We start from the raw sequence: 26,611 nt of genomic DNA, 5'->3' as shown, positions 1-26,611 counted from the left end.
ATGTGATGACGGGGATCACCAGTAACAGATGCTGCAATAGCCAAAATGCCATTTCACTGAATATTCATTTCTCATAGTAGTCGTTAACTTCTAAAAGTGCACTATGTCACACAGCCAAGAAAACACAGCCCTCCCTAAGGACTTTAGCAGCTGAATAGAGACATGACAAAATGAAAAAAAAAAAGAGACTGAGGAAGTGAAGTGCAAAACGTGAAATATAGAGGCAAGATTGTTGAGTTATCTTAAAGGCATTGTATTGGTCTTGTTTCAATTTCTGCTGCTGTTTCTGTCTAAATAAGCATGGTGTGCAGCTATCAGTCACTCTGTGGACATGTTGGTAGTTCTATTTCATATACAATATTATATTTAAATACGTAGATATACGTACACACCTACATACACATACATATACACAAGTGCGTATATTGATATTACCAGAGGATCTGGTAAATGACTTTTCTGTATAGATTGCTTAATACTTGCCATTTTAGAGAAATTTGTAACCTCGCCTTTGCAAAGTTCTCACACCTCTGTTGTGTGGAGAAGGCCTTTGATATGCAGCCCTCCAGGTGGTGAAGTGCCTTCTCTTTGTCTCACGAAATTCCATTCCGATTTGGCAGAGATGTCAAGTGTAGAATCGCAGTTTTCCCTTTCTCGCTGCTTCTGCAAAAAAGAGCTTGGCAGCTTGCCCAAACTCCTGAGGCTTCTTATCATCACCAGAGGAACTGCAGCAGTTGACGCTGCACTGAATACACCTCCGAGCCACAAAGCAGAAAGAAACCACCACTCCCTGGTCCCTCATCACAGCGCTGGCTTCTGGCATCTACTGCTCGCCTACTCAAGGCGGCACACAAGAGCAGTAGGATCCTCAAGTTGTTTGGGAATTTGGAAAAAGGTAAGCAGAGAAACACCTGGTCCCACCATCTCAGCTCCCCAAGAATCCATCACTCCTCTTCCATTGCCATGCACTGCTTTCCATCTCCACATTCTCTTGTCTCCCTTCATCCTTTCCCCCTTCTCTTCTCTGGGCTCAGCTGCCCATAGGAGGAACAGTTTGCTGCACCTCAGTTACGGTTTGTTAGCGGGGGCACCAAAGGCAGGCGAGGTTCTGCTCAGCCCCATGCTCATTGCACGCTCTCTGGAAGATGATCGAGACTTCCAGCTTGTTTCCAGATTTATTCTGCAGGAATTCCAACTAGGCTGCCAGCTCCAGAAAGCAAAGACAAATGCAAAGGCCACCTTGGGGAAGTCTGCAAACAGAGAGCGATGGTATAGCCAATAAAATCCAGAGGCACACCACCCCCAGCAAAACGGCTTGTAGTCTTTAGAGAACACCTCTGTAGAGCATGTGCAATCCAGATCAGGAGTCCCGAGTCTCCACGTTCCTTTCCTGGAAATAACTGTGAAATCCAGAGACAGTAATATAATAAAGTTTCTCTTTTATTCTGCTGGCTGCTTCCAAGCAAGATAAAAGACAAGCACTAGTTTTCTAGCCCGAGAACTCAAGGTGCGTGGATCTAGACAATAAATTTTAAAAGAACTATAACTACCTACCCAAATGAGTATCGATTTAGTTTCACATGATTTCACTCTTCAGCGTGGCTTATTTATTTGCACTTTAATTGGGAAATAATTTTAAGCGGCTTAATTGCCAAGTTAAGCACAGCAAAGCTGCCTACACAACCTTATTTCAGCCCCTTGTACCTATGCGCTGCAATGCGGAGAGACAAGAGAGAACTGCAGAAATCACTGAAACTGCATTTCAGCTCTGAAACTTTGATTTCAGCAGATGTAACATCCGTGACAACTAAGTACAGCAAAAAACAGATGAGTTGCCTTTTCTCAACCTAACTCCAAACACACATCTGCACCCGCAAACCCTGATCTGCTTTGTCAGGGCTGCTTCAATCAGACCTGCAACTTGAGGAGCATCCCTTCTGGTCTACCCGGGGCTGAGGAAGAGCACATCCTCAGAGCTTTGCGCAGAGGGTCAGGCTGCTGTGGTATTCACAGCCCATAGCTGAGAAGCCTTTATCTTCTGCTTTCTTCCTATCACAACCAAGAGGAACATCACTCAAGTATAAGGTTACTACACATACTTTCACGGTCTGATTTCTACAGCGTGGCAAGCTTCAGTTACTGCAAATGAAAACCAAAGCGTATATTAATTTCTTAACCGTTTTTGGTGACACCAAAATAAAATAAAAAGGTCTCATTTCAGCCACTGCCGATATAGATACTTAAATTTATTGTTTTACTTTTGTTCTGTAGACTTAACTTCAGGCACCTTCATAAGAGCCTTTTAGCAAAGGGATTTTATCTGTTTTTTGAATGGAGGCCATGGAGAAGAATAATTCCACCTCTTGAGTAAGAGCTACAGTTTAATGATACAAAACCTTCCTGGGGAAATATCCACTGTATCACAGCTGGTGAACTGTGACACCACAACAGAACAGGAGACAAATATCAATCTGTACTTCTGAACTTCAAAAGGACTTTGGATCAGTCTGATATCCATAAAATTCTATAGAAATATTACCTGATTTATCTTTATAACCCAATGGAGTGGCAAGAGGTTGAGCAGGAGACTGGGAAACAATTACGTACCTACTATGGAGTGAATGTGGACAAATATTGAGTGACTGCGTGCCCTGTATATTCTCACACAGATATCATCAATGATGCTATTTTTGCTTTTATACCATCAAAAGATAGGGACACCAGCTCCATGCAAGAAGTGTTCATATTCATGAGGAATCTAGCTCTCTTCTCATCTCATGATTCCACCACTCAACTGACTTTGTTCATCACCGAAGCCTGTCACCCACTCCCCTCCCACAACCTCCAACCCATGCAGAGGCACCAGCCTCACACCTCGGACCATAATCATTGCTGCCAGGGTCTCTCACAGAAACCTGCTAAACACTCATCGTTTCTCTTCTCAGTTCCTCTTTCCCTTTTCTTAATGGCTTCTCATGGATGTTGCTGACCTCTCCAAGAATCTGCTTTTTGCTCCTCGTATGGAGCCAGTCACCTGGCTCTGATCTCTCTCTCAGCAGAACCTTGGGCTGCTGCCCACCAGGGCCTATAGCAAAGTCTACCAAGGACATCTTACGGAGTTCAGAGGTACTGGTTAGTAGGGCAGATACTCTTTTTTTTTTCATACAAACATGCAAATACTCAGCCTTAGTTTAAAAAAAAAAAACCAAAAAAAAAACCAAAACTGTCAATAAAACCACACCAGGAAGTGTCTGGATGAAGAACATTCCCAAAAGCAATAGCACTAAATAGAAAAAGTTATTATCCAGAGAAGGTCTTCCTGAGGCGTCCTTCCCTTTCTGGGCAAATTCCGCAGAAGTGGAAGGTCACCAAAATGATTTGCAGGACTACTGTAAGAGGGTCAGTGAAGCAGTAACTGTTCCACAATGCTAGACTGAAATATGCACCCACAGGGCTACACCTGGATGATTCGGAGACCAGCAACGTGTGAATGCCTACAAAGGTCCATCCTGAATTGTAACTGTAATTTTAAAGCAGCTTCCTCTCCACCTATTTTCTGTTTGCACTGAAATTCCTTCCCCTCAACTGCAAGCAGTGAATCTTCCTTTAGAACACGGCAATATTTATTGACTGTATTCTTTGTTCACATCTGTCAGACATGGGAAGTCACCGCTGCTTTACAAGACTATCAGTTTTAAGTAACACCATTCATCACAAAATGGAATAGTGTGAGCAACATTTCCTCAACTGCAATGAATTATCCAAGGGTCAGCAAGCCGGAGTCGCGGTTGGCAACACAAACATTGGCCTCAGGTAGCAAACCCATCTTTCCAGCTGTTCTCATCCATATGGGTTCAATGAACTGCAGAGAGTACAGCCCTTCGCTTATTGAGAGGATCTGCTGGAACTATTTCATCTAACCAGCACCATAAAACAGCTATGAAGTAAGGTGAATGCTATTCATCTAAAGCTCATCTGGTAGCCAACTGCTGACAGAGGGGAAAATAGAGATGGCAAAGCAGACAGATGTTATCGGGAAATGCAGGTGCTTCTGAATTTCAAAACTCCAAGATTAAAACCACAAGAAGTTGCAACAATGCACCTGTGGTTCGCAAGCATCTGCTCACCCCAGCAGTGCCACGCCTCCTGACAAGCCATTTTCAGGACTCCTCGGTGCGGTTCCTCACTAGCATAATGCCCTTTTAATGTACATGCTGGCAAGCAGATCTCTTTGGCAGCAACACCATTAGACCCATTTTTGCTCTGAAACAGAAGATTTTGTTTATGCACATGGTTTTGCAAGTACAACTGTTCTGTGATTAAACAGAGACATTTTACCAAAAATCTGGTCACTTGGACACAGTATACACAAGGCTCTCATTCTCTTTGCCTTCCAATTTATCTTGGGACTCTCTAAGATTTTTGCTTCCAGTAATAGGCCCTGAAAAAAAAAAAATTCTCAAAAAAGTAGTTTTTCTAGAAGACATTGTTAACATCATATTGCTTTCCTCAGCCCTTTTTTCCTCCTTGCTTCCATCAGTATTATCAGACTCCTAGCAGTTTCCTATTTAAAACAGTGATTGTGTAAACAATTGACCAAGAATGTCAGAAGTCCTCGAATTGATAACTGTTAATTGCAAAAAATGCTACAGATCTGGCTCAAACTAAGAAAGTAACAGATTTCAGAGTCAAGACCTTCAACAGAGATTGCTTATACATGAGAAGCACAAAGGAGCTTCGATTTTCTTAATGGCATTCAGCCTAATAAAATTAATTCCAAGTTAAGCGCTCCCAAGAAAAGAAAAGCAGCTTGTGACAGAAATATCAAAGCCTTAAATGTCAGTTCCTGACAGAGCAATCATTCTCCAGTAACACCATTGACCCAGTTTGCTCAGCCCACACACTGTAACATTTTAAACTGTTCACTCAAAAAAAGGATCTTTCAGAGACACCCTCTTCCCAGTTCAGGGTTGGACTGATGGAGCCAGACAACTGTCCCATCTACCTGGCATCTCCTTTGGAAACAGAAGTTGTCTTGTTAGCAGATAAAATAAGCAAATCCTCCCAAATATGGGGCTCCTGTATTGATGGACTGTAGCAGCAAAATGATGAAATTAAAGGGTGGCTTCAGAACTGTAGGTATATAATATTTCATCCTTTAAGATATTTCCTTGGATGAATTAAATTATGTAAATATATGTTAACAATAACTCATAATATTTTAATAAAATCTTTGTATTTCTCTCGGCTTCTCAGAAGCACGGTCCCAGGTGTCCTCAGGGTGGTGGGTGTTTTGTTTTTACACTTTAAGGACACACAAGGTTATACACTTGCTAAGCAAGGAAGCACAACTATTGATATATAATGCAGATAATGATGCCAGGCATCCTTTGTGTGGTATCATTCCCAGTTTTTGCTGGGAGCACTGTTCATCAACAAAGTGACTTGATATCAAGAAGGGGATTCACATTTTTCAAGTTTTCTGCCAGCTAGCTATTCCGGGAAAGAAAAAAGTATTTTGATTTTTTTTTCCTCTAGTGGAAGATTAAACAGTGAAGGTGTTTTGACTGTTGTCAAATTTTGCATTAGTAAATGGAATCAAGCCACTCTACCCAAGACTCATGCCTCAAGTGAACTTACTCACTGAAAACTACATCCCCAGAGACATTGTTCTCCGCACGGTCTTCCTGCTTGTTCAGGCTGTGAAAGTTCGTCAAGTTTAAGGTGACCCTATTCTCAACATTAAAAAAAAAAAAAAAAAAAAGATTTTTTTTGTAACAAAGTTCTGCAGCAGCATCTCATAGCAGTTACATGAGAGATGTTTTTCAATGCTGGCAGTTTCACCAGTGGCAGGACGCTGGCACAGGTGGGAGGCACTGGTGCTTCCTGGAGTGCCAAAAAAAAAGAAAAAACCCCACAAAAACCAAAAAACACAAACCTAAAAACAAAACAGCACAGCAGTTCCAATGAGTTCCGACGAAACACAGCCCTTTAGATTTTAAGTGAGCGGAAGAGCAGCCTCGCTGGAGCATTTGGGCTCTTACCCCTGTGCTGAACATGCATGCCATGGCTTCACTTGCTTTCAGAAATCACACAACGACGTCCCACCTCGAGATCAGACTTCTTTTCACTCTGCTATTTTTCCTACTCACGGCTCACTGCCTGTGACAACACACAGCGTAGATTGCTCACTCTGCTCCTGCCCAGGTGTCTGGAACAGGCAATGGCAGACATTAGGACAGGAAACAGCAGTCCCCATGGTCACCAAGTTTAAGAACACTGACACTACATACAGGACATCACTGCCAGTTCCTTGTTTCCACAGCCTATAACCAGAAGCAGATAATTAAGGTTCAATCTTCAACAGGTTCTGCCCAATCATCTGAATTTAGAGAGATGGACGCAAGCATCAGAAGAAGCCTATATTTCCCGATTTCCTCCCATCTCATTCTCTTGCCCTTTGGGAAGGGCAAATACTCCATTTTTTTTTCCCCCCCTCCTCTTAAGATCCACCTCAAAACAAAAAGAAATAAAAATAAACACTTAAATATCTGTCTACTGGTAAAGCTAACTGTCAGCTTGAGAGACGTGCCGATATTACTGAACACTCACATTTTATTCTTTCTTCTTTTTCTACTGAGCAAATGTCTCAAAACAGAAACATCTGTAGTAACCATAAAAAAGCAAGCCTTTAAATAGGCATTATATATGGGTTTTTTTTATTTGCCGCTTGTAAAAACATGCTTATTACAGCTGCCACTTACATAAAGTTTGCCTGCAAAATTCCCCTAAATTAACGTTCGACGTTCTGTATTCAACAGCATGCATGCGCCTACTGAATCCGCACAGCGGGCTCGGGGCCCGGAACACGACTGGATTGGCAGCACGCTCACTGAAATAAACCAGCCAAAGCAGAGAACGCGCACACGCGTCCCCAGCCACGCTCCGGGGCACACACACTTCCGGGGCCGTTCCAGCCTTGCTTTCCGCGAGCAGCTCTCATTGAAGTCGGCAGGAGCGCTGCTCATAGCGCTGCTGTCAGACCTGTCCCCCGGCACAAATGTCGCCCCGAAACCCACCCTGAAGTTGAACTCTAAGCTCCATGAGACAAATAGACAGGGAATTCATCCCAGAGCCAAGCATCCCTCTCCTCACTGCAACTGTCTTGTCCCCAGCCTCCTCTCAATACAAGGGGTGACAGTCAGCAGCGCTGCCTGCTCTCGCGGCGTTTGAAAGCACCAAGCACAACCCAATCATTTTCCTACGATACAAAACCCAGGTACAGAATCCAACCACAAATGACACACAGAGAGCCACCGAATCTTGCAGGGTACCAAACGGCCGCCGAGGCTGACTGAAACAGCAAATACTGGTGGCTCTAAAACCTTTATTAGGGCTGAAAGTGTCACTGCTCAAAGCATGCCTGATCAGCTTGTGTTAGGAAGCAACACTGCTTTTCTCTTGCTTCCAAACCCTTTGGACCACTTGACACTGGAACTGACTGTTCCTCAACATGAAGACTTTCCAAAGCTTCAGTAATGCGAGCAATATTATCTTCCAACAGCATTGGTGCTTGGGTGAGAATAAGCTTTGCTGATGTGCTGAGTACAGAAATAGAAAAAGACCACATCTTTTACCGACCAATTCTTATGGGTCTAAAAACCTGTCTAATTTATCTATTGACACCAAATAGTCTAAGTTGCAACCCTCACCGACAAACCTTGTCCTGACACAGTCCTCAGACCATCACAGGTACAGCCAAACTTCTGTTTCTGACTATATTTTTTTTCCCCCTCCTTACTGCAGAAGAAGGAAACTCCTAAACAGTATGAAAATGGACAAAGGCCATTTGGGAACATATCTTCATTTAGGACAGCACTTACCAAATGTTTTCCTCTCTAGGAGTAAATCTAAGCATGGGTTTGCAAGCCATCTAACACATGAACTGAGTAAGCATGACTCAAGTTCCTTTTGTAACCTGGGGCTGATAAGCAGTCACACTTGATGAAAACCTGTTTACATATTCCCATTGTCTCTTTCAATGTCCAGCTTGTATTATTTCTCTTGTAAGTAACGGTGATCTGCATGTGGCAGTCTGACAAATGCCCAGATAAAGACTATTTGCCTGAGAGGTCTGTAAAATAACTGAACCTGTTCAAGTGGCAAAATGGTCTGGGGAGCTTCCCCAGAACGCGTCAGACTAACTCTGCCTTGTGTTCTTAGAGCTTGGTGCAGACGTTTTGCTGAGTACCAACGCACAGGCTCCATCGTAACTGCGATATTTTGTCTGTATTACAAAGTATTTCTTAAGTATCAGATTAAATTGTCTCCATGCTCCATCTCATTAACAAAGGATCCTTTGAGCACCAGAAGACTTGAAGATAGGCTTGAATAGCTTAACTTCTGTCAGAACACAACGGTGGTCCCAGCTCCAGCCTCCTTGCTGGATGAAGCAGGCGTGTGCTGAACCAAGGCCTCACAGCTCTCTAGATAAGGGGAAGGAGAACAGGTCGAGGCAAAGGGCTGGAAGAGCAGGATGCACAGCTTTTCCTGCACCGTGAAACCCAGGCCACACATGCCAGTCTAGAAAACAGCAACAGAAAGCCTGCAGACTCTTCAGCCGACTCAGCTAACCAGCTCCTGCCCTTCAGGGCCCGTGGGGCTGCACTGGTGATACAAAGGACGCTGAAGAATCAAGGATTCTGGCCTGCTGAGCAACCCCAGGGGTCACAAAACTTTGCGTAGTACAATCCCCAAACGACTGCTTCCACGCCCACAAGTGAAAAAAAAACAGCACTCAAAGCCTGACAGTGGAGAAAATATACTCAAAGAGCATAATTCCCTAACATCAAACCTGACGTGATTAACGCAATTCTTTTTAGTGTTGCTAAATGTTAATACATCCCAAGGTCCCTTTTTTTCCTGTTTACTCTCTCCTCTCCTTTGCTAGAGGTTCTCATGGTAAAGCACTTTTCACTCTAACAAGGTCTCTCTTTGGAATAGCATCTTTAAATTATTTAAATACTCAGCTGGTAAACAATGCAGTGTTTTTAGCAATCAGGTAAAAATCATGTTGCTTTCTGAACTAATTGCAAAGGAAACGTTGAATTATATGAACTGGTTTATTTCTTAACTGATAACAACATGTGCTCAAGGAACTCTATGCATCATGACATTATGATTAAAACCAAACTGGTAAATATCTAATTCTACGGAAAAAGAAATGTCTGCAAAAGCCCCCTGCAGTAACCATTCCATATACACAAAGGTGCTTTCTCCATAGAATAAACGTGATGAAAAAAACCACAAAACACTCTTGCCAAAAGTGAGTCTGTACCTTAAGCATCTGCGTAATATTCCTTTATATTCCATGAAGAAAGGGGGGGGGGGGAGCCTAACCCTACAAAAGCAACTGAGAACCATTCCCATTTTTACCAGTGTTACCGAGGCAAAAACTGGGACTGTCCAGCTGCCATGTATCCCACCTCAGCAGTGGGATGCAGCTCCCAGGGGTTCCTGGGGTGCCACAGCGTAGCGTCTTACGAAACACGGACGGTGAAGGAGCATACCCACTACAAATACCCGCCCAACAAATGTTAAGACTGTCGTTATAAAGAAAAGGGGAAAAACCCAAGTAATCTGCCTAGGCATACACCCTTACCAAAGGACTTTGCTTGTAAATTATGAACATCACGTTAGGGGAGCGACCTTACTGCAATCACGCGGTCCCTGAACACGACGGCGCGGTTCACTTGGAGTGAGTGGTGAGTCAGTGGTAAAGCTGAGCAGCGCCGAGGCTTCCTGCCTTACTCGCTTCCCAGCATCCAGCACCGTCTGCCTGCTTCCACACATCTGTCTGCACACAAAACCCACGTTCCCTGACCTTCTGTCCCACCCAAGCCTGTAGGAAACCTTTGAATGACGAAGAGTAGTTTTACCCTCTTTCCCCAGCACTACCTTCTAACTGCAAACAGGATGCTACAGGGGTTGCAGAAACCTGACAAGGGAGGGCAGGTACACCTGGAGAGACAGAAGGGCTGCTTTCCAGTTTCACTGCTACAACCACTAAAATCACAAAGGCTTTACTTCTGTAGGCAACGAAGCCAGTTACTGTGCTGAGAGTCAGTGGCCTCTGTGCAGGCATAAGTTCACTTCTGACGTAGCTGATTTAAAACCTTTTGCTGCTGTGGCAGTGTTGGTAAAAGCTTTAACCATAGTTTTTATGATGCTATTAAGTTTTAGTCATTTGTGGGTTTTGCAGTATATGAATACTAGAGATGCCACCTTAATTAAAAGGTCTTGTCATCTCATGCAATTAAAAAGAGAAAATGTACTCTCCTATGAATAGCCAGGAACAAATGGAGCAAGCTGCATTATACACGCTAAGTACACAGCAATTTTGCGCCCCTTCCTGTATCACATACATTCTCCAGTGTTCAATACTTTCTAATAATCCTGTTACAACATTTTATGTATGACTGACTTGTAAAGTACTAGTGCCACGGCCTCTCTGACCATTAAAAACCAAGTTAAACAACGTTCTACTTTGTGAATACTTTACATACGCAGAGCGCGGAAGGTAAACTGTGCTCTCTCTCTCTCCCAGGATTTTCGTGTACAAACACCTCTTAAAAGAGGCACTCTTTTTTTCCAGAATAAAATATCTGATGGATAATAAGACAGCCTCTTCCCAAAGAGTACCTAGGAAGATAAAGAGTACTTAAATAGACTGCAATACCTGTGCAACGATTTAACTGGACAGCATACACATATGAAGTAGATCATGCACATAACATTCACAATCTACACGTGAAAATGCACTTCCACAGCCACCTACAACAAATCCCAGCAGACGGTTACCAGCGTGTGTCCGCGCTCGTCAGCTGCAAACACCTTCACCTTCATGAGTCTGGCTCATTCTTCCAATTTTAACTCCAACTCAAGGTCTTTCAAGACAATGAAGCAGCAACGATTGGTTGCCGTGAGGTTTGTGCCCAGAGAAGGACTGCCTTCAGGATCCACCGGTAACTACTGACCATGAGAAACGGATATCCTACATCCATCTGCTGCTTACGCCTTTAACGCCCCGGAGCGCTATACTGGCAGGGCAGCAGGAAAGTCAGGCACATCACCCTGGGCCAGTTAGACTGAAGCATCCAGTCCACACCATCTTACCAGTCCAACAGAGCTGCCAGGCCACAGCAGCTGGAAAGCTCTGTCAACAGTAGAAGGGTGTGAGACTCATTTTCTCCAGTGAGGCCTGGACTTTTGCTTGGACCTTTCAGCATTACTACAATATATCACATGGTCACTTCAACTTGTCAGGATTTGCTATAGACTACAGAGTCAGCAAGATTTATGGCAATTTTTGACAGACATTCCTGTTGGTCCAAGCAACATAGCTCTTGTGCCTGGGTCATAAAGAAACTTGTCATAGTTCAGCCCCACTCAGGACCAAGCTACACAGCCTCTCACTCGCTCCTCCCACCCTCCAGTGGGACACAGAGGAGAACTGGTAAAGAGGAGGAGTGGGGAGGAGAGAAAAAAAAAAAAAAAAGCAAAGCAAAACTAGTGGGCTGAGATTAAAAAAAAAAGTTTAAGAGAACAACAGAACATAAGAAAACTGAGATGGAAAACAAACAAACAAAACCCAGCAACTGAAAACACTGGAGCACATAACTCACGGTAGAACAGCTCACAGTGGATCCTGATGCCCAGCTCCCTCCCGAGTAGCAGGACGCTCCCCTCAGCACCATCCCCACTGATACACTGAGCACGGTGTCACAGGGGAAGGTGTAGCCCTTGGGCCAATTTGGGTAACCTACCCCAGCTGTCGGCTAATTGGTAACCTGTCCCGGCTGTGCCATCAGCTCCAGCTCCTCTCCCAGCTCAGGTGAAAATTAACTCTGTCCTAGCCAGAACCAGGACAAAACTGAACATATCCTCACTCAGATTGTCACAGACAATTCACATGTGAATGAGGTAGATCATTACCATTTGTACAACAGACCAGTTCCACTGACATCAACTGAAGCAGAAGTTCCTGCCTTTGGGCCTGTTTTTTAAGTTACCTGGCTCCATTAGAGAACTTATTATAGAATCATCATTTAGAATCATCATTCTAAAAACAACTCCTAATGGTTTAGCTACTTTGATAACTAATCAGTATCCAAATTTAAATACACATACAGATATATAGAATCACAGAATGGTTAGAGTTCGAAGAGACCTTCAAAGCCCACCCAGTCCAACCCCCTGCAAGGAGCAGGGACATCTCCAACCAGATCAGGTTGCTCAGAGCCCCGGCCAACCCTGGCCTTGAGTGTTTCCAGAGATGGGGCATCCACCGCCTCTCTGGGCAACCTGGGCCAGTGTGTCACCACCCTCAGTGTAAAAAAAATTCTTATATCTAGTCTGAATCTGCTTCCTTCTATTTTAAAACTATTACCCCTCATCCTATCATAACAGGCTCAGCTAAAGAGTTTCTCCTCGTCTTTCTTATGAGTTCCCTTGAGGTACTGGAAGACCACTATAAGGTCTCCCTGGAGCCTCCTCTTCTCCAGGCTGAACAGCCCCAGCTCTCTCAGCCTGTCCTCACAGGAGAGGTGCTCCAGCCCTCTAATCAGCTTCATGGCCTCCTCTGGACTTGCTCCAACTGGTCCTCGTCCTTCTGATGCTGGTTTCCCCTTTAAAGGCACTAGGTAACTTAGACTAACAGGTATGGCCAAGGGGATTTAATCTCAGAAATCTTTTCCATCTGACACTCCTTGATCAGACATTTGAAAGAGCAAAGCTGACACAAATATGGAAACCACTTTTTTTCTCCTTCAGTCTTGCAAATAACTAGGGCTTTCCGTTTGGAGAGCTGACACCTACCACCATTCAAGCAAGCAACACAGCAGGCTTAAGGGCCATATAAGACAGCAATAGCGTGGGGGCCGGAAAGCTTACCGGCAGCAGAACAGACAATGCTCTCATCTCTCTGCAAGGGAATCAGCCCCCCGCCCCGCTCCCCCTTGGTGCTTTGACTCACCCAGGAGTTCCCCACACAGCTGCTCTAGCTTCTGGGAAGATCTTCACAACCTGCATAGAGGAGCCTGGCTTGCTGCCTTGTCCCTGAAGTGCCCAGTGCTCCCCTACAGAAGGAAACTCCAAAGCTGCTCCTTGAAAGGAGCTTTTCCTCTAACATCCACGCCAGCAGCCACCTTTGGGGCTCAGAGCACCGCAAGCGCCTGTTTTCTGGCTGCTATGAGCCTGCAGCATCTCCTTTGAAGTGCTGCAGCCTTCAGGGAGCACCCTGGGGCGCTCCTGAGCTGCAGAGGCAAGCAACAACTGCTGCGGCTTAGACGGGCATATGCTCCAGAGGAGGAGACACATTCTAGACGAGGGATGAGGAAAGTCGTGACTGCAGATAAACTGAAGGGGAAAGATTTTGGAAGGAACCGGAGAAATACTAAGGATACAGAAGGTTTCAAAGCAAAAAAAGCAATCATATTGGCTGTGATAGCATAAACTATCTAAGTGTAAGTTAATTAATAATCCTACTGACAAGCTATTGACCAATGAGAATAAATATCCTTAGGCATGGTTCCGAAACCCATGGGCCCACTTGGACAGGAGCCCAGCAGCCAGTGAGCAGCAGGAGCAATGCTAGGAACACCAGGCTCGCTGCGCACGGGCGATGGAGCCACATCACAGCCCCACACCGTACCAGCAGCACCCTCAGTGCTAACGACATCCCTGTATACGAGGCTGGTGGCATGACTGGCCTTCAGAGCGCAAAATAATAACTAAACATTACTTGGATGTTGAAAAGACAGGTAAATGCGTATCACCATGCAGCCCCTTACAAATTCCCGTCAGTCTTCCCCCCTCTCAAAGCGGATGCGGCTGTAATAAACGAGTAAAGCCCAACCACTTGTCAATGACTCTGTAACGCAGCCACCAAGACTGAAGGATATTCTGATACGGGCATTCCTTGGAAGCTGGCACAGACTGCTGTCACCAGACCCCTTTCAGTCAAAGCCAATGACAGTAGGGATGAAGTTAGTACCAAAACTGAGAACACTTCCATGCTGCGGTAAACGGACTCCATGAGAGATACACAACGGTCACGGATAAGAGCGCTTACCTCTCCCTTGGTACTGGCAGAGCAAGCTGCATTTCCTTTACAAGCCGCGAGCAGGAATGTTGTTGGAATGGCCACTGGCACCAGGTACACACAGGGATACGCTGTTCTTAAAGGAACACCCAACTGTAGGACCAAGGTAGGAAGTTTGAAGATAGATTTACAAGCTCATAACTTTGCTTGAAAGTGTGCTACACACTGGGGAGACCACTACAACAGTCTCTTAGTAGGGCTCCCCTCCATTAAAGGAAGAATAACTCACAGGAAGGGGCTTCAGAGGGGATCAAAGCATGAAGGAGAAGGGAAATGATAGTTTTGAGAAAGATATGCACAAACACCACATTTGGGCAATTCTGGAGAGGTAAGTGCCATTTCCTCCCCAGCCTCCAGTTGAGCTGCAGCATCTGCCTGGCCTGCGCAGTGTAAGCATCACTTAGATACTGACTATGCCACCTTCTGTACAACTCCGGGTAAATATGCAGTGCTACACGGGATACAAACAGAAACATATCTTGATTTACAGAAAATCTGCAGAGTACACCTGGGGCTTACTGACCAGTCTCATCTGTGTGGCTCACTACTGATACATCAAATATTCTGTAACAACCCTAAATTACAACACAGGAATAAAGATCATTTAATATTTTACAGCTGATGAAGTATCCTAGAGTGCTTTTACCTGAATACGCTGACTGTATCCAGCATTCAGATGCACAACTTTTTCTTTTAAATTGATGTGCGATCCACAACCCTTTGTGATCCAGCCATATAAACCAAAACAAATGGGGGAAAAAAAAAAAAGCAAACAGCAGAGAGAAAAAGCAAGCAGGAAACCATGCGGCTTGAAACCTAGAGGCTGGTGCCCCACGCTGCACCTGTGCTCTAATTATCGAGCTCCGTTACTGACCCCTGTGCACGAGCCCCTTTCTCAAAAACGACAACGGCAGGTTCAGTGCCTTCCTTTCTGGGGTACGATGCCTGGTTTTGAACTTGAGCTGCTGAGAGAGTTTACGAACAGAGCTGCTGTTTTATTTACTCTCAATTAATCATGCTCAACTGTAAACAGAGTGTCTGTTTTAGTTCTGCTGACAATTATCCACTTGTCAACATCTCCCTCAAGTACCTTCAGCATCTGGCAACAGCACAAGACTGCTACATCAAAATGAACATTTTGTCTCAATAAAAAGATAGACGCGTGGCAGGTTTTCATCCGTTTTCCAACCCATCAGCAGTCAGGCTATACTGCTACTAACGTCACCAGACCACTTCCTATGACATAGGCATTTACAAAGGGGGAGGGAAAACAAATTTTATTTACATTAGTAAGGCAGACTCACAGAATAAACTAGAGGATACCCCCAAAGCCCCCACACCTCCCCACAAAGGCAGAAGTGACTCCCCCCTGCGGCCCCCCTAGTGCCTGCCATCGGCCTCCTGTTCTGCTGGGACAGGCCTGGCCCAGCTTCACCAGTCACCTTGCCACAAGCTGCAGAGTAGGACTTGTTTCTTTACTTTGTGGGGTTCAGCAAATCCCAACGTCGATGCAAACCACTTACCAGACCTTCCTCAAACAGTTGTAGCATGAAAAAAATCTTTCCACTCCCTGCTCTGTGGCCTGGGTTCTCTTTGGTCCCCAGAGCTCCCTTCCCGGTTTGAATTTTGCCATTTTAAGCTTTTAAGATGTAATCGTTCCCATTAGCTCAAAATCCTTCCTGTGTTTTAAAACGCAACCACCTTTGCACTTAAACTGTTAGCTACAAGTTAAGTGCAGATAGCCTGGCACCTCTCTGGGTACCCTCAGGTGATACCAGCCACTCCTCCTCTTCAGAGGGGAGGAAGGCAAGGTAGCCCTGCAGGCAGCCTCCCTGAGAGGCGAGGAGGCTCCAGAGCGCAGGGCCCATGGAGGGCGTCACCTCAGAGACACAGAAACAGGGTGCCGGCGCTCCGGTTACCTCGAGTTTTTAACACTGTTTGAAACTTAATCCTACCTTCACAAAATAACGAGAAAAACCTCATCAACTTCATCGGCAGGCAACCCAACTCCGCACCTTCTCTCCGCAGAACAGTTTTCTTCCCAGAATAGGCCACTCGGGGGTGCGGGGGAGCGTCGGGGGCTCGATCCTAGGGGAGCCCCGAGCGGGAAGGGCAGGGGCAGGGCAGAGAGAGCATCCGGGCCACGCCGTGCAGCGGGGCTGGGCTGGGCCGGGCCGTCCCGGGCCCGGTTAGCGATGCCGAGGATCCCCGGCCGGACAGCCAGCTTCCCCTTTAACCTCCTCGCCGCCAATTAATTGAGATATCCGTTACACTTGATGCGTTGTAAAATTAATGCCTAATTTATGTAATTAGTCAATTAACTATAATTCTAGCATATGGTGCCAAATGCCCAGAAGGTGTTCTTGTTTCCCAGGTACTTATTTTGATGTCATGAAATGCAGCTAATTAATTTTACATGCATATTAATTTCGGATCTATTTAGCGGCTCCCTTTGTGAAGGCAGATTTAATATTTGTCTTTCTAACCTTTTTAGGCAAATTCCACGCTCGGTGTGGAAACGGGGGTGACTGTTGAAGCGGATTTCCACGGGTGTCCCGTTCCTCCGCGGAGCCTCTGCTGCCACCGGGTCGGTCCCCCCTGCGTGAACACGCACCCGGGCTGATTATCTACAGCTTCCCGCACATCCCGCACTGTCGCAAAATGCGGCTATTGAATTTAAATCCGATTAATATTTAATATTAAACATTTCTGAGGGATTTTTTTTGTTTGTTTTTTGCAAAGCACAATATCCCACGGACATTTTTTTTTAAATAGCTGCTCTTAATACAATGCTCCTTGGAAGGATGCCGGGAACGCGAGTATCGCCTAGCGAGGGCGGCAAGCGCGGTCCCGCTCCTCGCCCTTCTCCCCTTCGCGCTGAGGAGCTGCGCGTTCCCGCCGCCGGGGACGCGCCTGGCCAGCCTTGCAGCGCCCGGGACACCTCTGTCCCTTTCGGCAGGAGACCGCGCGGGGTTTTGTCCGGAATACCAGGAAAGGGGGGTGGGATTTTTTTTCCTCCTTTTTTGTGTGGAGATTCAGGGGTTAACCGTACCCTGGGCTTTCCCGCTCCCCAGATGCTGGCAAAAGATTTAAGCAGGAAAACAAAAAAAGACAGAACCCCGCGTCAAACTCTTCGCGCCCCTCCTGTTCTCGCTCATTGCCGCATTGCACCCATCTCTGGGGCGAGGGGCCGTGAGCGCGCACCCGGCTGAGGGCGCGCGGGCGGGCGGGCACGCTCCCGTCTCCGCCGGCCCCGGGCATCCACGGCACGGCACGGCACGGCACGGAGATGGCTTCTGAAGACGTCTACGCGAGTGCTGTGGCGTCATAAAACTTTTATCCCCCTTTCTGGATAAATTAATGAGCAATTTAATTAATAAAATCAGAGAGTAGCGTAAGTGCTATGATAATGAAGTTAAACGAGCGCGCAGTAAAATATTCACTAATCCAGCACATCGGCAAATGCCCCCTTAATTCTGCTTAGCACTAAAAGGGTTTTGAGCACCATAATGAGGTTCCTCCGTCTGCTAATTAATTGACACTCTCCTGAATATTCATACGCGCTAGCACCAATACGTTCCTAATTGCGCCGTGGAATGGATCTCGGAGGAAAGTAAATCGCCACAGACTTAATTAAAATAATGTATGCCAGAGCCAGCTCGCCGGAGACGAGGCGTTTACAACCGAGCGGCGTAAGAAAGTGGCACCTGGGCTGTCGCGAAAAACGAGGAGGAAATCTTGGTCCCTCCCGAGGGGAAGTCAGCGGGAGCTGCCAGGAACGCGAGCTTCGCCGTCCCGCAGCCCCGTCCGTGCGGGGAGCCCGCATCGGCCAGCGGGGCCGCGCAAAGAATCGCAAGGCCCCGCGCTTCAAAGCAGGGGCTTCCCGCGGCGAGGCGGAAGAAATCCGGTCGGGGATGCCCTCTACAGAGGCGTCGGGGGAAAACCGGCCGCCTCCGCCGGGAGCGGGAGGGAGGGAGGGAGGGAGGGAGGGAGGAGGTGGGAGGCGGCGAGCTGCCACGTTTGTAAACTTTTCCTTGAGGGGGATCCGGTGCCTTTGAAGCTGGGTCTCGGGACGGATCGCTCCCTGCACCTCCAGACTGACACCGCCAGCTGATGTCGGCCCGCTTACAGCGCTCTGTTGCTAAAATCGCGGCGAGACGCGCTCAGAAGTTAGCGCCCGCCGCTCGCCCGGCCGCGGCCTTCGCCTCCCGCAGCCCCGGGGCCCGCAGCCCCGCGTCCGACGGAAAGCGCTTTGCTCGGTCGCTTCCTTCCCTGCCAGCTCAGGAAACGAAAAGGAACATCGGTTTTCTTGGAAAAGCCAGCTTTTTAAAAACATCACCACAGGTTAGAAACTCAAAAGAGTTTATCTGAAGAGATACAAATGCATATTTATTATACACATGTAGGCATTAACAATGTAAATGACACCGCCAGCGCTTGCTGGTTGTTTATTCATTAGATCTTTAGAAAATCTACATTGCCTGCAGACAGCGGGATGATAATGTCAAATACACAAGCAGTTTACCCAGGCGGCTCCGCCCAGCTCCGCGCAGGGCTGCTTACCGCTGCGCGGGGCCGGGCCCGGGCCCCCCGCCCCACCCCCGCCGGGGGTCGGCAATACGGCCCGGCAGAAGAAATGAACAGACGGGGGCTCTGCCCCGAACCACGGAGCGGACTTCTCGCTCTCGGAGCTCAAAAACCTGCCACTCGCAATGGCTTTTATTGCCCTTCCTCGCCAAAGGAAAATAAAATTTAAAAAAAATCCTCTATCAAATTATCTCTTGTTTAGCTGATTAAACGGTGTGTGGCTACAGTATCGCTCGATAATAAAGAGAGAGAAAAAAAATATAAGGGAAGAAATCGCTGCGGGGAAATCTTTTCTAAAGTTAGATGCAAGGAACCTCTTCCAAGAATGAAATATTAAAGAAGGTCAATTTTTTTTTCTTTCTGCGGAGCTGAGGGTTGATGGGAAGACGGGAGCTCTGCCCGCGTCGCGAGGGCAGCAGCCGGGGCGGGGGGGCGGCCAAAAAAGGCGAGGAAGCGCTGGGAGCCTCGGAGCAGCCCCCCGCACTCCTGCCCTGCCCTCCCCGGGCGGCGTGGTGGGTGGCGGGCGGGCGGGGCGGGGGCGCAGCGCAGGGGGCGCAGCGCAGGGAGGGGGCGCAGCGCAGAGCCCCGCCCGCCCCGCGGCTCTGGCCGGCCGGTCCGGCGGCAAACGTGCCCCCGCCAACGGGGGGGAACACCGCGGCCGTCAGAGCGCTGCCCCGCGTGAAATCCCGGCTCCCGCGGGACTCCGCGCAGCGGAGGAAAATGTTTCCCTGCGAGTTGGCGCGGGCCGGCACCCCGGCAGCCGCCAGCACCTCTGCTTTTAATGGGGGAGGGAAATGACCCGAACGCGCGCGCCGTGGGTATACAATTTAAAAATCATCGTCAATTGTAATAAAAACCCATTTCAGGATGTTTGACCAAGTAATAACTTCGTCATTTAGAGGTGGTTGTGCCCGGCGTCACAGACGGGCAGTTCTGGGCAGATTTACATCGCTTACGGATTTTGCCCCGCAATTCTGACCGCAGCGGGAAGGGGACTCAGCCTGGGGGTGGTTTTTTGGGGTTGGGTTTTGGTTTTGTTTTTGTTTTTTTTTCCTCCCCTGGTTTTGTACGGAACACCAAGAGGAGAGCAGACTGTGGGAGAAAGCGTGAGCGAGATGAGCACGGCTTGGGAAAAAAGCTGATGATTAAAAATAAAGTTTATGAAATGGACTGATGTGGAAATAAGAGTCCTTAAAAAAAAAAAGAGAGAGAGAGAGAGAAAGAAAAGAAAGAAAAAGAAAGGAAAATCAAGTTTGCTCCACCCAGCTATTAACCAAAACACAATACCTTTTTCTGGGTGGTACTGCACAGAAGTTGATTCAGTTTTGACAATGTTGTTTAGCTATCATTTGCTATTTTGAATGAATGGGAGCAATCCCCCTTTTTACAACAGTTGTTTCCTATTATGGAGAGGTGCAGCAGTTGAGGGCAGACATGTGAAAGTGGCTGTTTGATTCCCTTTTTCATCCCCCTGACCCTGCCTTTGTCCCTCCTCACCCTGGGAATGTCACGCCTCACTACTTCACTTTGAGATGCTCTAGAAAGTGGCTTTGTTATTCCCTTTTAGACATACACGAAATTGTTCTCATTCCCCCTGCTGTAAAAGATACTTCAAATTGGGACTCGGTTCACAAGTGCAATGCAATTTGGCTTAGCTCAACCTTTGTTCTGCTTGTACAAATGACCAAACAGTGCACACATTATACAGTTGATCTACTGCTCCCTTTACACCAGAGTTAGGGGCTGGGAGAAAAGCAAGTTAATCCCTTCAATACTAAGGTGGCATTTTCAATATTTCCTACAATGCGAAAAAGAGAAGAGGGGGCAGCTTGAAATGCGACATTTATTTAAAAGGGAAGATTAAAAAGAAAAAAAAAAAGTTTGTGAGGCCTCCCCTGATACTTCTCCAAATAAATAAATAAGCAAGCCAACAAATCCCAAAGGCGTAGATAAATACTCCGGGAAGGGAAGGCGAGTTTACCATTAAAGACGGCGCGGTAAGGCCGAGCCTCAAGCTGGGACCCGCGCTAACAGCGCGGTACCGAGGGATGCGCTGGGGACCCGGCGGGGCGGCCCGGCTGCGGGCAGGGCTGCGTGCCTCGCCCCGGCTCACGCACTCGGTGTAACCCTGGCACCCCTCGGGGCCGTCCCCGCGAAGTCCCGGTGGGATGCGGGGGGCTGCGATGCTGCGCTTACCGCCTGCGGATCTACCGGCGGCGGCGGGCAGAGCGCGGAGGGAGAAGAGCTCTCCCGGAATAAGGGGATCCGGCCAGGATCTCCGGGACAGCCCCGGGGCTGAGGGAGCCGGGAATCCTCGACGGGGCGGGCGAGAACCGCGCATGCAGGGAGCCGGCGCTGAGCAGCGGGACAGCGACGAGGATCCGGGGGGCTGTGGCAGGGACGGGGCTGTGGCAAGCACGGGGCGGCGGAGCACCGTTTGTGTCGTCCCCACCCCCGGGCACGGCAAACCCCGAGTTGCTGCCATGAGGCGCGCAGGTTTGGGGAGCAGCCCTCAGCCCAGCCTTGACAGACGGGGGGCGGGGGGGGGCTGTTTAGTGCTCACGGCGAAAGGAACCAAATCCTTTTGAAAGGGCGCTAAGTAGTTTCACGCCAAAGTGGCAGATTTGATGAAGAATGCGGGGTGGGACAAAGCCCCGCCGTTCCCAGAGCGGCCGGAGCGCTTCGGGAAACCGCACCGGGAATTCAAGCACACAGAGAAGCGGGAGACCCCAAATCTCACCGCTTCCTTCTCCCTCCCGGCCCCCGAAAAGCATGAAGAAGCAGAACCACTACCGAAAAAAAAAAAAAAAAGGCAAAAAAAAAAAAAAAAAAAGCGCGAGGCTTAGCCGAAAAGCAGCCACAACGAGCAGCCTGGAGTTGACTTTCCAAAACGGGGGAAGCTCGCTCAGAGCCTGGCATTGTGTTCCGCAGCCTAGGAAACCCTAAGAAGCTGGTACTTTCCCCCTCCCTTCTCTTTTCTCCCAACTGGTTTGTAAATATTAACAAGGTTGCGAGCTATTCTCTCACACAGAGTGGATTTTTTTTTCTTTTTTTTCTTTTTTTTTTTTTAATCCTTGGAAAACTTCTCGCCTTCCCCCCGCAGCCCCTCTCCCACTCCTCCCCTCTGCAAAGCTACACACCTGCTCGCAGCCACAAGGATTCAAAATCAATATTGTATTTGTCACTTTTCTGCCTCCTTTTCCTCTCTCGACAGCCTCGCTTGCCACTGAAGTGAATTGTGGATTTATGGAGGAAAATTAGCATAAATTATTACCAAATCTGTAAACGTGTGTGGTCTTGCTTGTGGGAAAGGGGGCTATTGCGAACCTTCCATGCAGAAAGGTGGTCCATGACGGGCTCCATGCAAGGGCTGAATGGCTCTTGCAAGAAATAGATTTCCATTGGGTTTGCACATTGATATAATTGACTTATGCGTATTTTATACAGTTTTCCCAGCACTTCCCCTGAGCACCTCATTTGAATTAGGCTTCAGAAACACGTCTATTTGTTTTGGGTTTCTGCACAATGGGTTTGGATTCGCTCGCACCCTCCTCCCTAATGCTGGCTTTCAAAGTAAAAGGCAAACGCTACAAGTTACGTTTAAACCCTGTATCGCCCAAGCCTGTCATCTGTTGCGTGCTTAACATGAGGTGAAACTTTGGGTATCAATTACCGGGATGGCTTTGCCTGCCCTACCCCTCCGCTCGCACATTCCTTTGCGCTGGAAAAGAAAAAAAAAAAAAAAAAAAAAAAAAAAATCGGGCACCGTACAGCCGTACCTCGTTCGCGCTCCGAACAGCAAACGCCAACGGCAGCCGACTTTTCCTTAATTTTAACAGCTCGCGGGTTCCCGTTTGCGCCAGCGGTTCGTGGGTTTTTGTCTTTCTTCGGAAAGAAAAAGTACCGGCAAAAAGAGGAAGAAAAGAATGTGTCAGCCTGTGAATGTCATGTACTCCCGTGCGGTTTCTGAGCTCTCTTTTTGACAGGCGTCCCAGGAGCTAACTTGGGCTGAGAGATAAAATCCGAACTGAGGGGGTGTGAGAAATTGAGGCGGGGGAAGGTGTCTATTAAACCCGCAAATTTGGGGGATCTCAATACAAAACCAGAAGCGTTCTGCCCGGTGTCTTAAGGTACTCTGGGAGGAACCCGTCCTCATTTCAGAGCAGTGTCTTTCCTACCCTCTAACAAACGCCCCTCGGCTCATCACCTCTTACCCCCCCCCCCAAAAAAAAAGCGTGGAGGCTGCCTTCCTGCCCTGCCCGGCGCGAAGCCGGTCGCAGGGCGAACGCCCCCCCAAGATGCGGGCAAGGCTCAGGGTGGGGCCCGTCCCTCCGCGGGGGCGCCCGCAGAGCCCGTCCCGCAGCAGCCGCCGCGGCGCCCCCGCCCTCCCCCCCCCCCGCGGCTGTTTTTGCTGAATTAAGAAGGTGACATGATTCTTTTCTTCAAGTACTTCTGTTAATATTGAAAAACGTGCTCTTGCATTTCAAGCGGGCGTGCTCAGCCTCAGCAGCCATTTCAATATTAATGAAATTGTTTAATCTCCTAAATTCGTCGTGTTTAAGTTACGTTTTGGTGAGTTATTGACCGACTCCGAAAATACCGCTCAGGAGTGGATGTGTGTTCACCACCGAGGCTCGCCGCTCCAGAGACGATGCTTTACTCTGGCTCTGGGGTGACAGGACGCGCCGCAGCCCGGGAAAATGTGGTCACAGAAACTTCCCTCCTCTGGCAGGGCAAAACCCGGGACCCCGGGCCTGATCCGCCCCCCGCGATCCCCAGCTAGGGGGATGGGGGGTGCCGGGCGGGGCGGCGGTCCCAGGATCGGGCTCCCGAGGAGCGGAGCAGACCTAGCCGCAGCTCGGGCGTTACGCGTCCCGCCTGCCCCCGCACCGGCATCCGCACACCAGACACATCGCGGAAATCCCACGGAAGGCGTCGAGTCGACGATATTTAGCACCATAACCGGCGGCACGGACCAGTTATCCCAGATCAGCTCCGTGGGAAACCCCCCGCCCCCCACCCCGAGCCTGGCCAGTTGCGCGCAAGCTGCGCCCCGGGAACCGGATAGACGGCGCGGACGGCAGCGCGGCACCGAGCGCACCGGGGCTGCGTCCCGGCCGCGGCCGCTCCCGAGGCTCCGCACCAACAGGTCCGCGGAAACTGGAGCAACGGTCCTGTCTGGGCTGGGGTGGGGGGTTGCGGGTGGGGAACGTCCCGGGGTGGCCACGGGGAGAGCGGGTTTGGCAAAGAGAAAGTCTCTCGGTGCAGGGGAGAAGGGCTCGCCTTAAGTTAGCCAACAATACAAACCGGATAACAATGCAGAACAAACAGAATACCACAGCCAAGCCATTTCCATGTCAAACATCCCCCTGCTCGGCTCCTCCGTTTGTAAGTGTGAATTGCGGACTGAGCTTCCTGCAAAGCCCACGGAGGTTAGTGCATACCTCCCCCCACGCCCCCCCCCCTCCCGCCCCCCCGCCACCGGGTACCATCGCACTGCAATTCCGCTGGCGGAGCCTTTTCACCCCTCGCCTTGTCTTCAAATGGAAATGATTCCCATTGGCCCAAGGTGTCCATGTAAATAGGTGTAAATGAAACCAGATTATGCCTTTCTCTCCAGCCCCCTCCTCCCCGCTCCCCTCCCCCTGCTCCCAAGGCGATTGTCATATGATAGCAAAGAAGTGGCACATTAATGAAGCGCCTCTACAGGGGTCTTTTCTGCTCATGTCACCACATAAAACTATCAGATGGTTAGAGGAAGGACATGGAGGCAACCACTTAGCTCATCGCGGCTGCGGAGAAGCAAACAAGCCCCTGCGACAGCCCAGCTGCCGGTGGTGTAAAAGAAGCTGATTCAGCCGGCGGAGAAGGGAGGGGGGCACGGGAGGATTCCCCGGACCAAGCCAGCCCGCTGCCTTCTCGGGACTAAAGCGGAGCAGAGCCGGCGGGGCACGGAGCGATAGGCGCGGCGGAGGAGCAGGGTGGAAGGAGCCCGGACTCCCAGCCGCGTCCCGGATGCGGACTGTCAACTTCCAGCAACTCTAAGGTGGGCATGTGCCGGGCTGGCGTGGAGTGGGGCGACGAGAGGAGGGGATGGGGCGGGAGGCGAAGGGAGGGGGTTCCCTTCTGCTCCTCGCCGAGGGCAGAGCTACCGCCGGAGTAACTCCAGGGGCGCGGGCCGCCGCGGGGAGGCCAGGCGGAGGGAGGCCGGCGCTGGGAGGAAGGCACATCGTTCTCCCACCGCCGCCGCACAGCTCCGGGGTGTTTTCCCCTGCCCTCATCCCGCCCCCCGCCCCCGAGGGCCGCGGTCCGCCGTGCTCCTTCCCTGCAGCCCAGCCCCACACCCCCCACCACCCGCTGCCCCGGACGGGTGTCGGTGCGTATCCGCTCGGATTCACCCCTCTCCCCCCACCCCCGGCCCCCTCCTTGTCGCTGCCCTTCCGCAGATCTCCGCGGGTCCCCTTGCCAAGATGCCTCGCCCGGGCAGAAACACTTACAGCGATCAGAAGCCTCCCTACTCCTACATCTCGCTGACCGCCATGGCGATCCAGAGCTCCCCGGAGAAGATGCTGCCCTTGAGCGAGATCTACAAGTTCATCATGGACCGCTTCCCTTACTACCGGGAGAACACGCAGCGCTGGCAGAACTCCCTCCGCCACAACCTCTCCTTCAACGACTGCTTCATCAAGATCCCCCGCCGCCCCGACCAGCCGGGCAAGGGCAGCTTCTGGGCGCTGCACCCCAGTTGCGGGGACATGTTCGAGAACGGCAGCTTCCTGCGGCGCCGCAAGCGCTTCAAGGTGCTCAAGTCGGAGCACCTGGCTCCCAGCAAGCCGGCGGACGCGGCCCAGTACCTGCAGCAGCAGGCGAAGCTGCGGCTCAGCGCCTTGGCGGCCAGCGGCACCCACCTGCCCCAGATGTCCACGTACAATCTCGGCGTGTCCCAGCCCTCCAGCTTCAAGCACCCCTTCGCCATCGAGAACATCATCGCCAGAGAGTACAAGATGCCCGGGGGCCTCGCCTTCTCCACCATGCAGCCCGTGCCGGCCGCCTACCCCCTCCCCAACCAGTTGACTACGGTGGGCAGCTCCATCGGCACGGGCTGGCCCCACATGTACGGCTCCGGCATGATCGACACCGCCACCCCCATCTCCATGGCCAGCAGCGAGTACGGCGCCTACGGCGTGCCCATCAAGCCGCTCTGCCACGGCGGGCAGACGCTGCCGGCCATCCCCGTCCCCATCAAGCCTACCCCCGCCGCCGTGCCGGCCCTGCCCGCCCTGCCCGCCCCCATCCCCACTATCCTCTCGAACTCGCCGCCCTCTCTCAGCCCCACGTCCACGCAGACGGCCACCAGCCAAAGCAGCCCGGCCACCCCCAGCGAGACTCTCACCAGCCCGCCGCCCGCCCTGCACTCCGTGGCGGTGCACTGACCCGGGCCGCCCGCACAGACTCCGTCGCCTCCCTCCTCCCGAAGTTTCCTCCTCGGAGCTCTCCTCCCTCCCCTTCGCTCCCTCCTTCCGCTCCTTTCCTCCCTCCTCTCTCCTCCTTTCCTCGAAAGCAGACCCAGCTCCCTGCGTCAACCGAGGGTTGCCGCCGGCGTGAGCCGCCTCCCCGCCTCGCCCCTTCAGCCCCTCGCGTCCTGGCCGCTCTCCCGCTTCCGAACTTTCGTTTTCCGCTCCTCTGAGGCAAAACGAACCGGCCGGGCCCGTCCCCTCCCCCCGCGCCAGGAACTGCCGCACGCATTGCTCGTTTTCCAAAAGTACTCGAGGCATCCCAGCGGTGCCTCTCTCCCCTCCTTTGTGCGGGCAGGCGCGGGGGGTTTGTGCGGGACCGATCTTTCAAACCGTAAACGGCGTGAGA

General features: G+C 49.9%; 1 protein-coding gene across 1 annotated transcript; it reads left to right on the top strand.

Moving 5' to 3' along the window:
- The first annotated feature begins 24,684 nt into the window (after nt 1–24,684).
- FOXB1 (forkhead box B1) lies at nt 24,685–26,353 on the top strand. Its single transcript, XM_086757457.1, has 2 exons — nt 24,685–24,794; nt 25,195–26,353. Exon 2 carries the CDS (start codon nt 25,219–25,221, stop codon nt 26,179–26,181), a length of 963 nt encoding a protein of 320 aa, XP_086613583.1. The 5' UTR covers nt 24,685–24,794; nt 25,195–25,218; the 3' UTR covers nt 26,182–26,353.
- Nucleotides 26,354–26,611: the final 258 nt, after the last annotated feature.

The sequence above is a fragment of the Chlamydotis macqueenii genome, chromosome 12 (genome assembly GCF_036417535.1).
Source record: "Chlamydotis macqueenii isolate bChlMac1 chromosome 12, bChlMac1.mat, whole genome shotgun sequence".
Lineage (NCBI taxonomy): Eukaryota > Metazoa > Chordata > Aves > Otidiformes > Otididae > Chlamydotis > Chlamydotis macqueenii.
The sequence above is the reverse complement of the archived record's forward strand: the minus strand, read 5'-3'. Positions and strand labels throughout refer to the sequence as shown.

What these genes read in the sequence shown, in the direction of transcription:
- FOXB1 (XM_086757457.1), top strand. Translation starts at nt 25,219, where the DNA reads ATGCCTCGCCCGGGCAGAAACACTTACAGCGATCAGAAGCCTCCCTAC.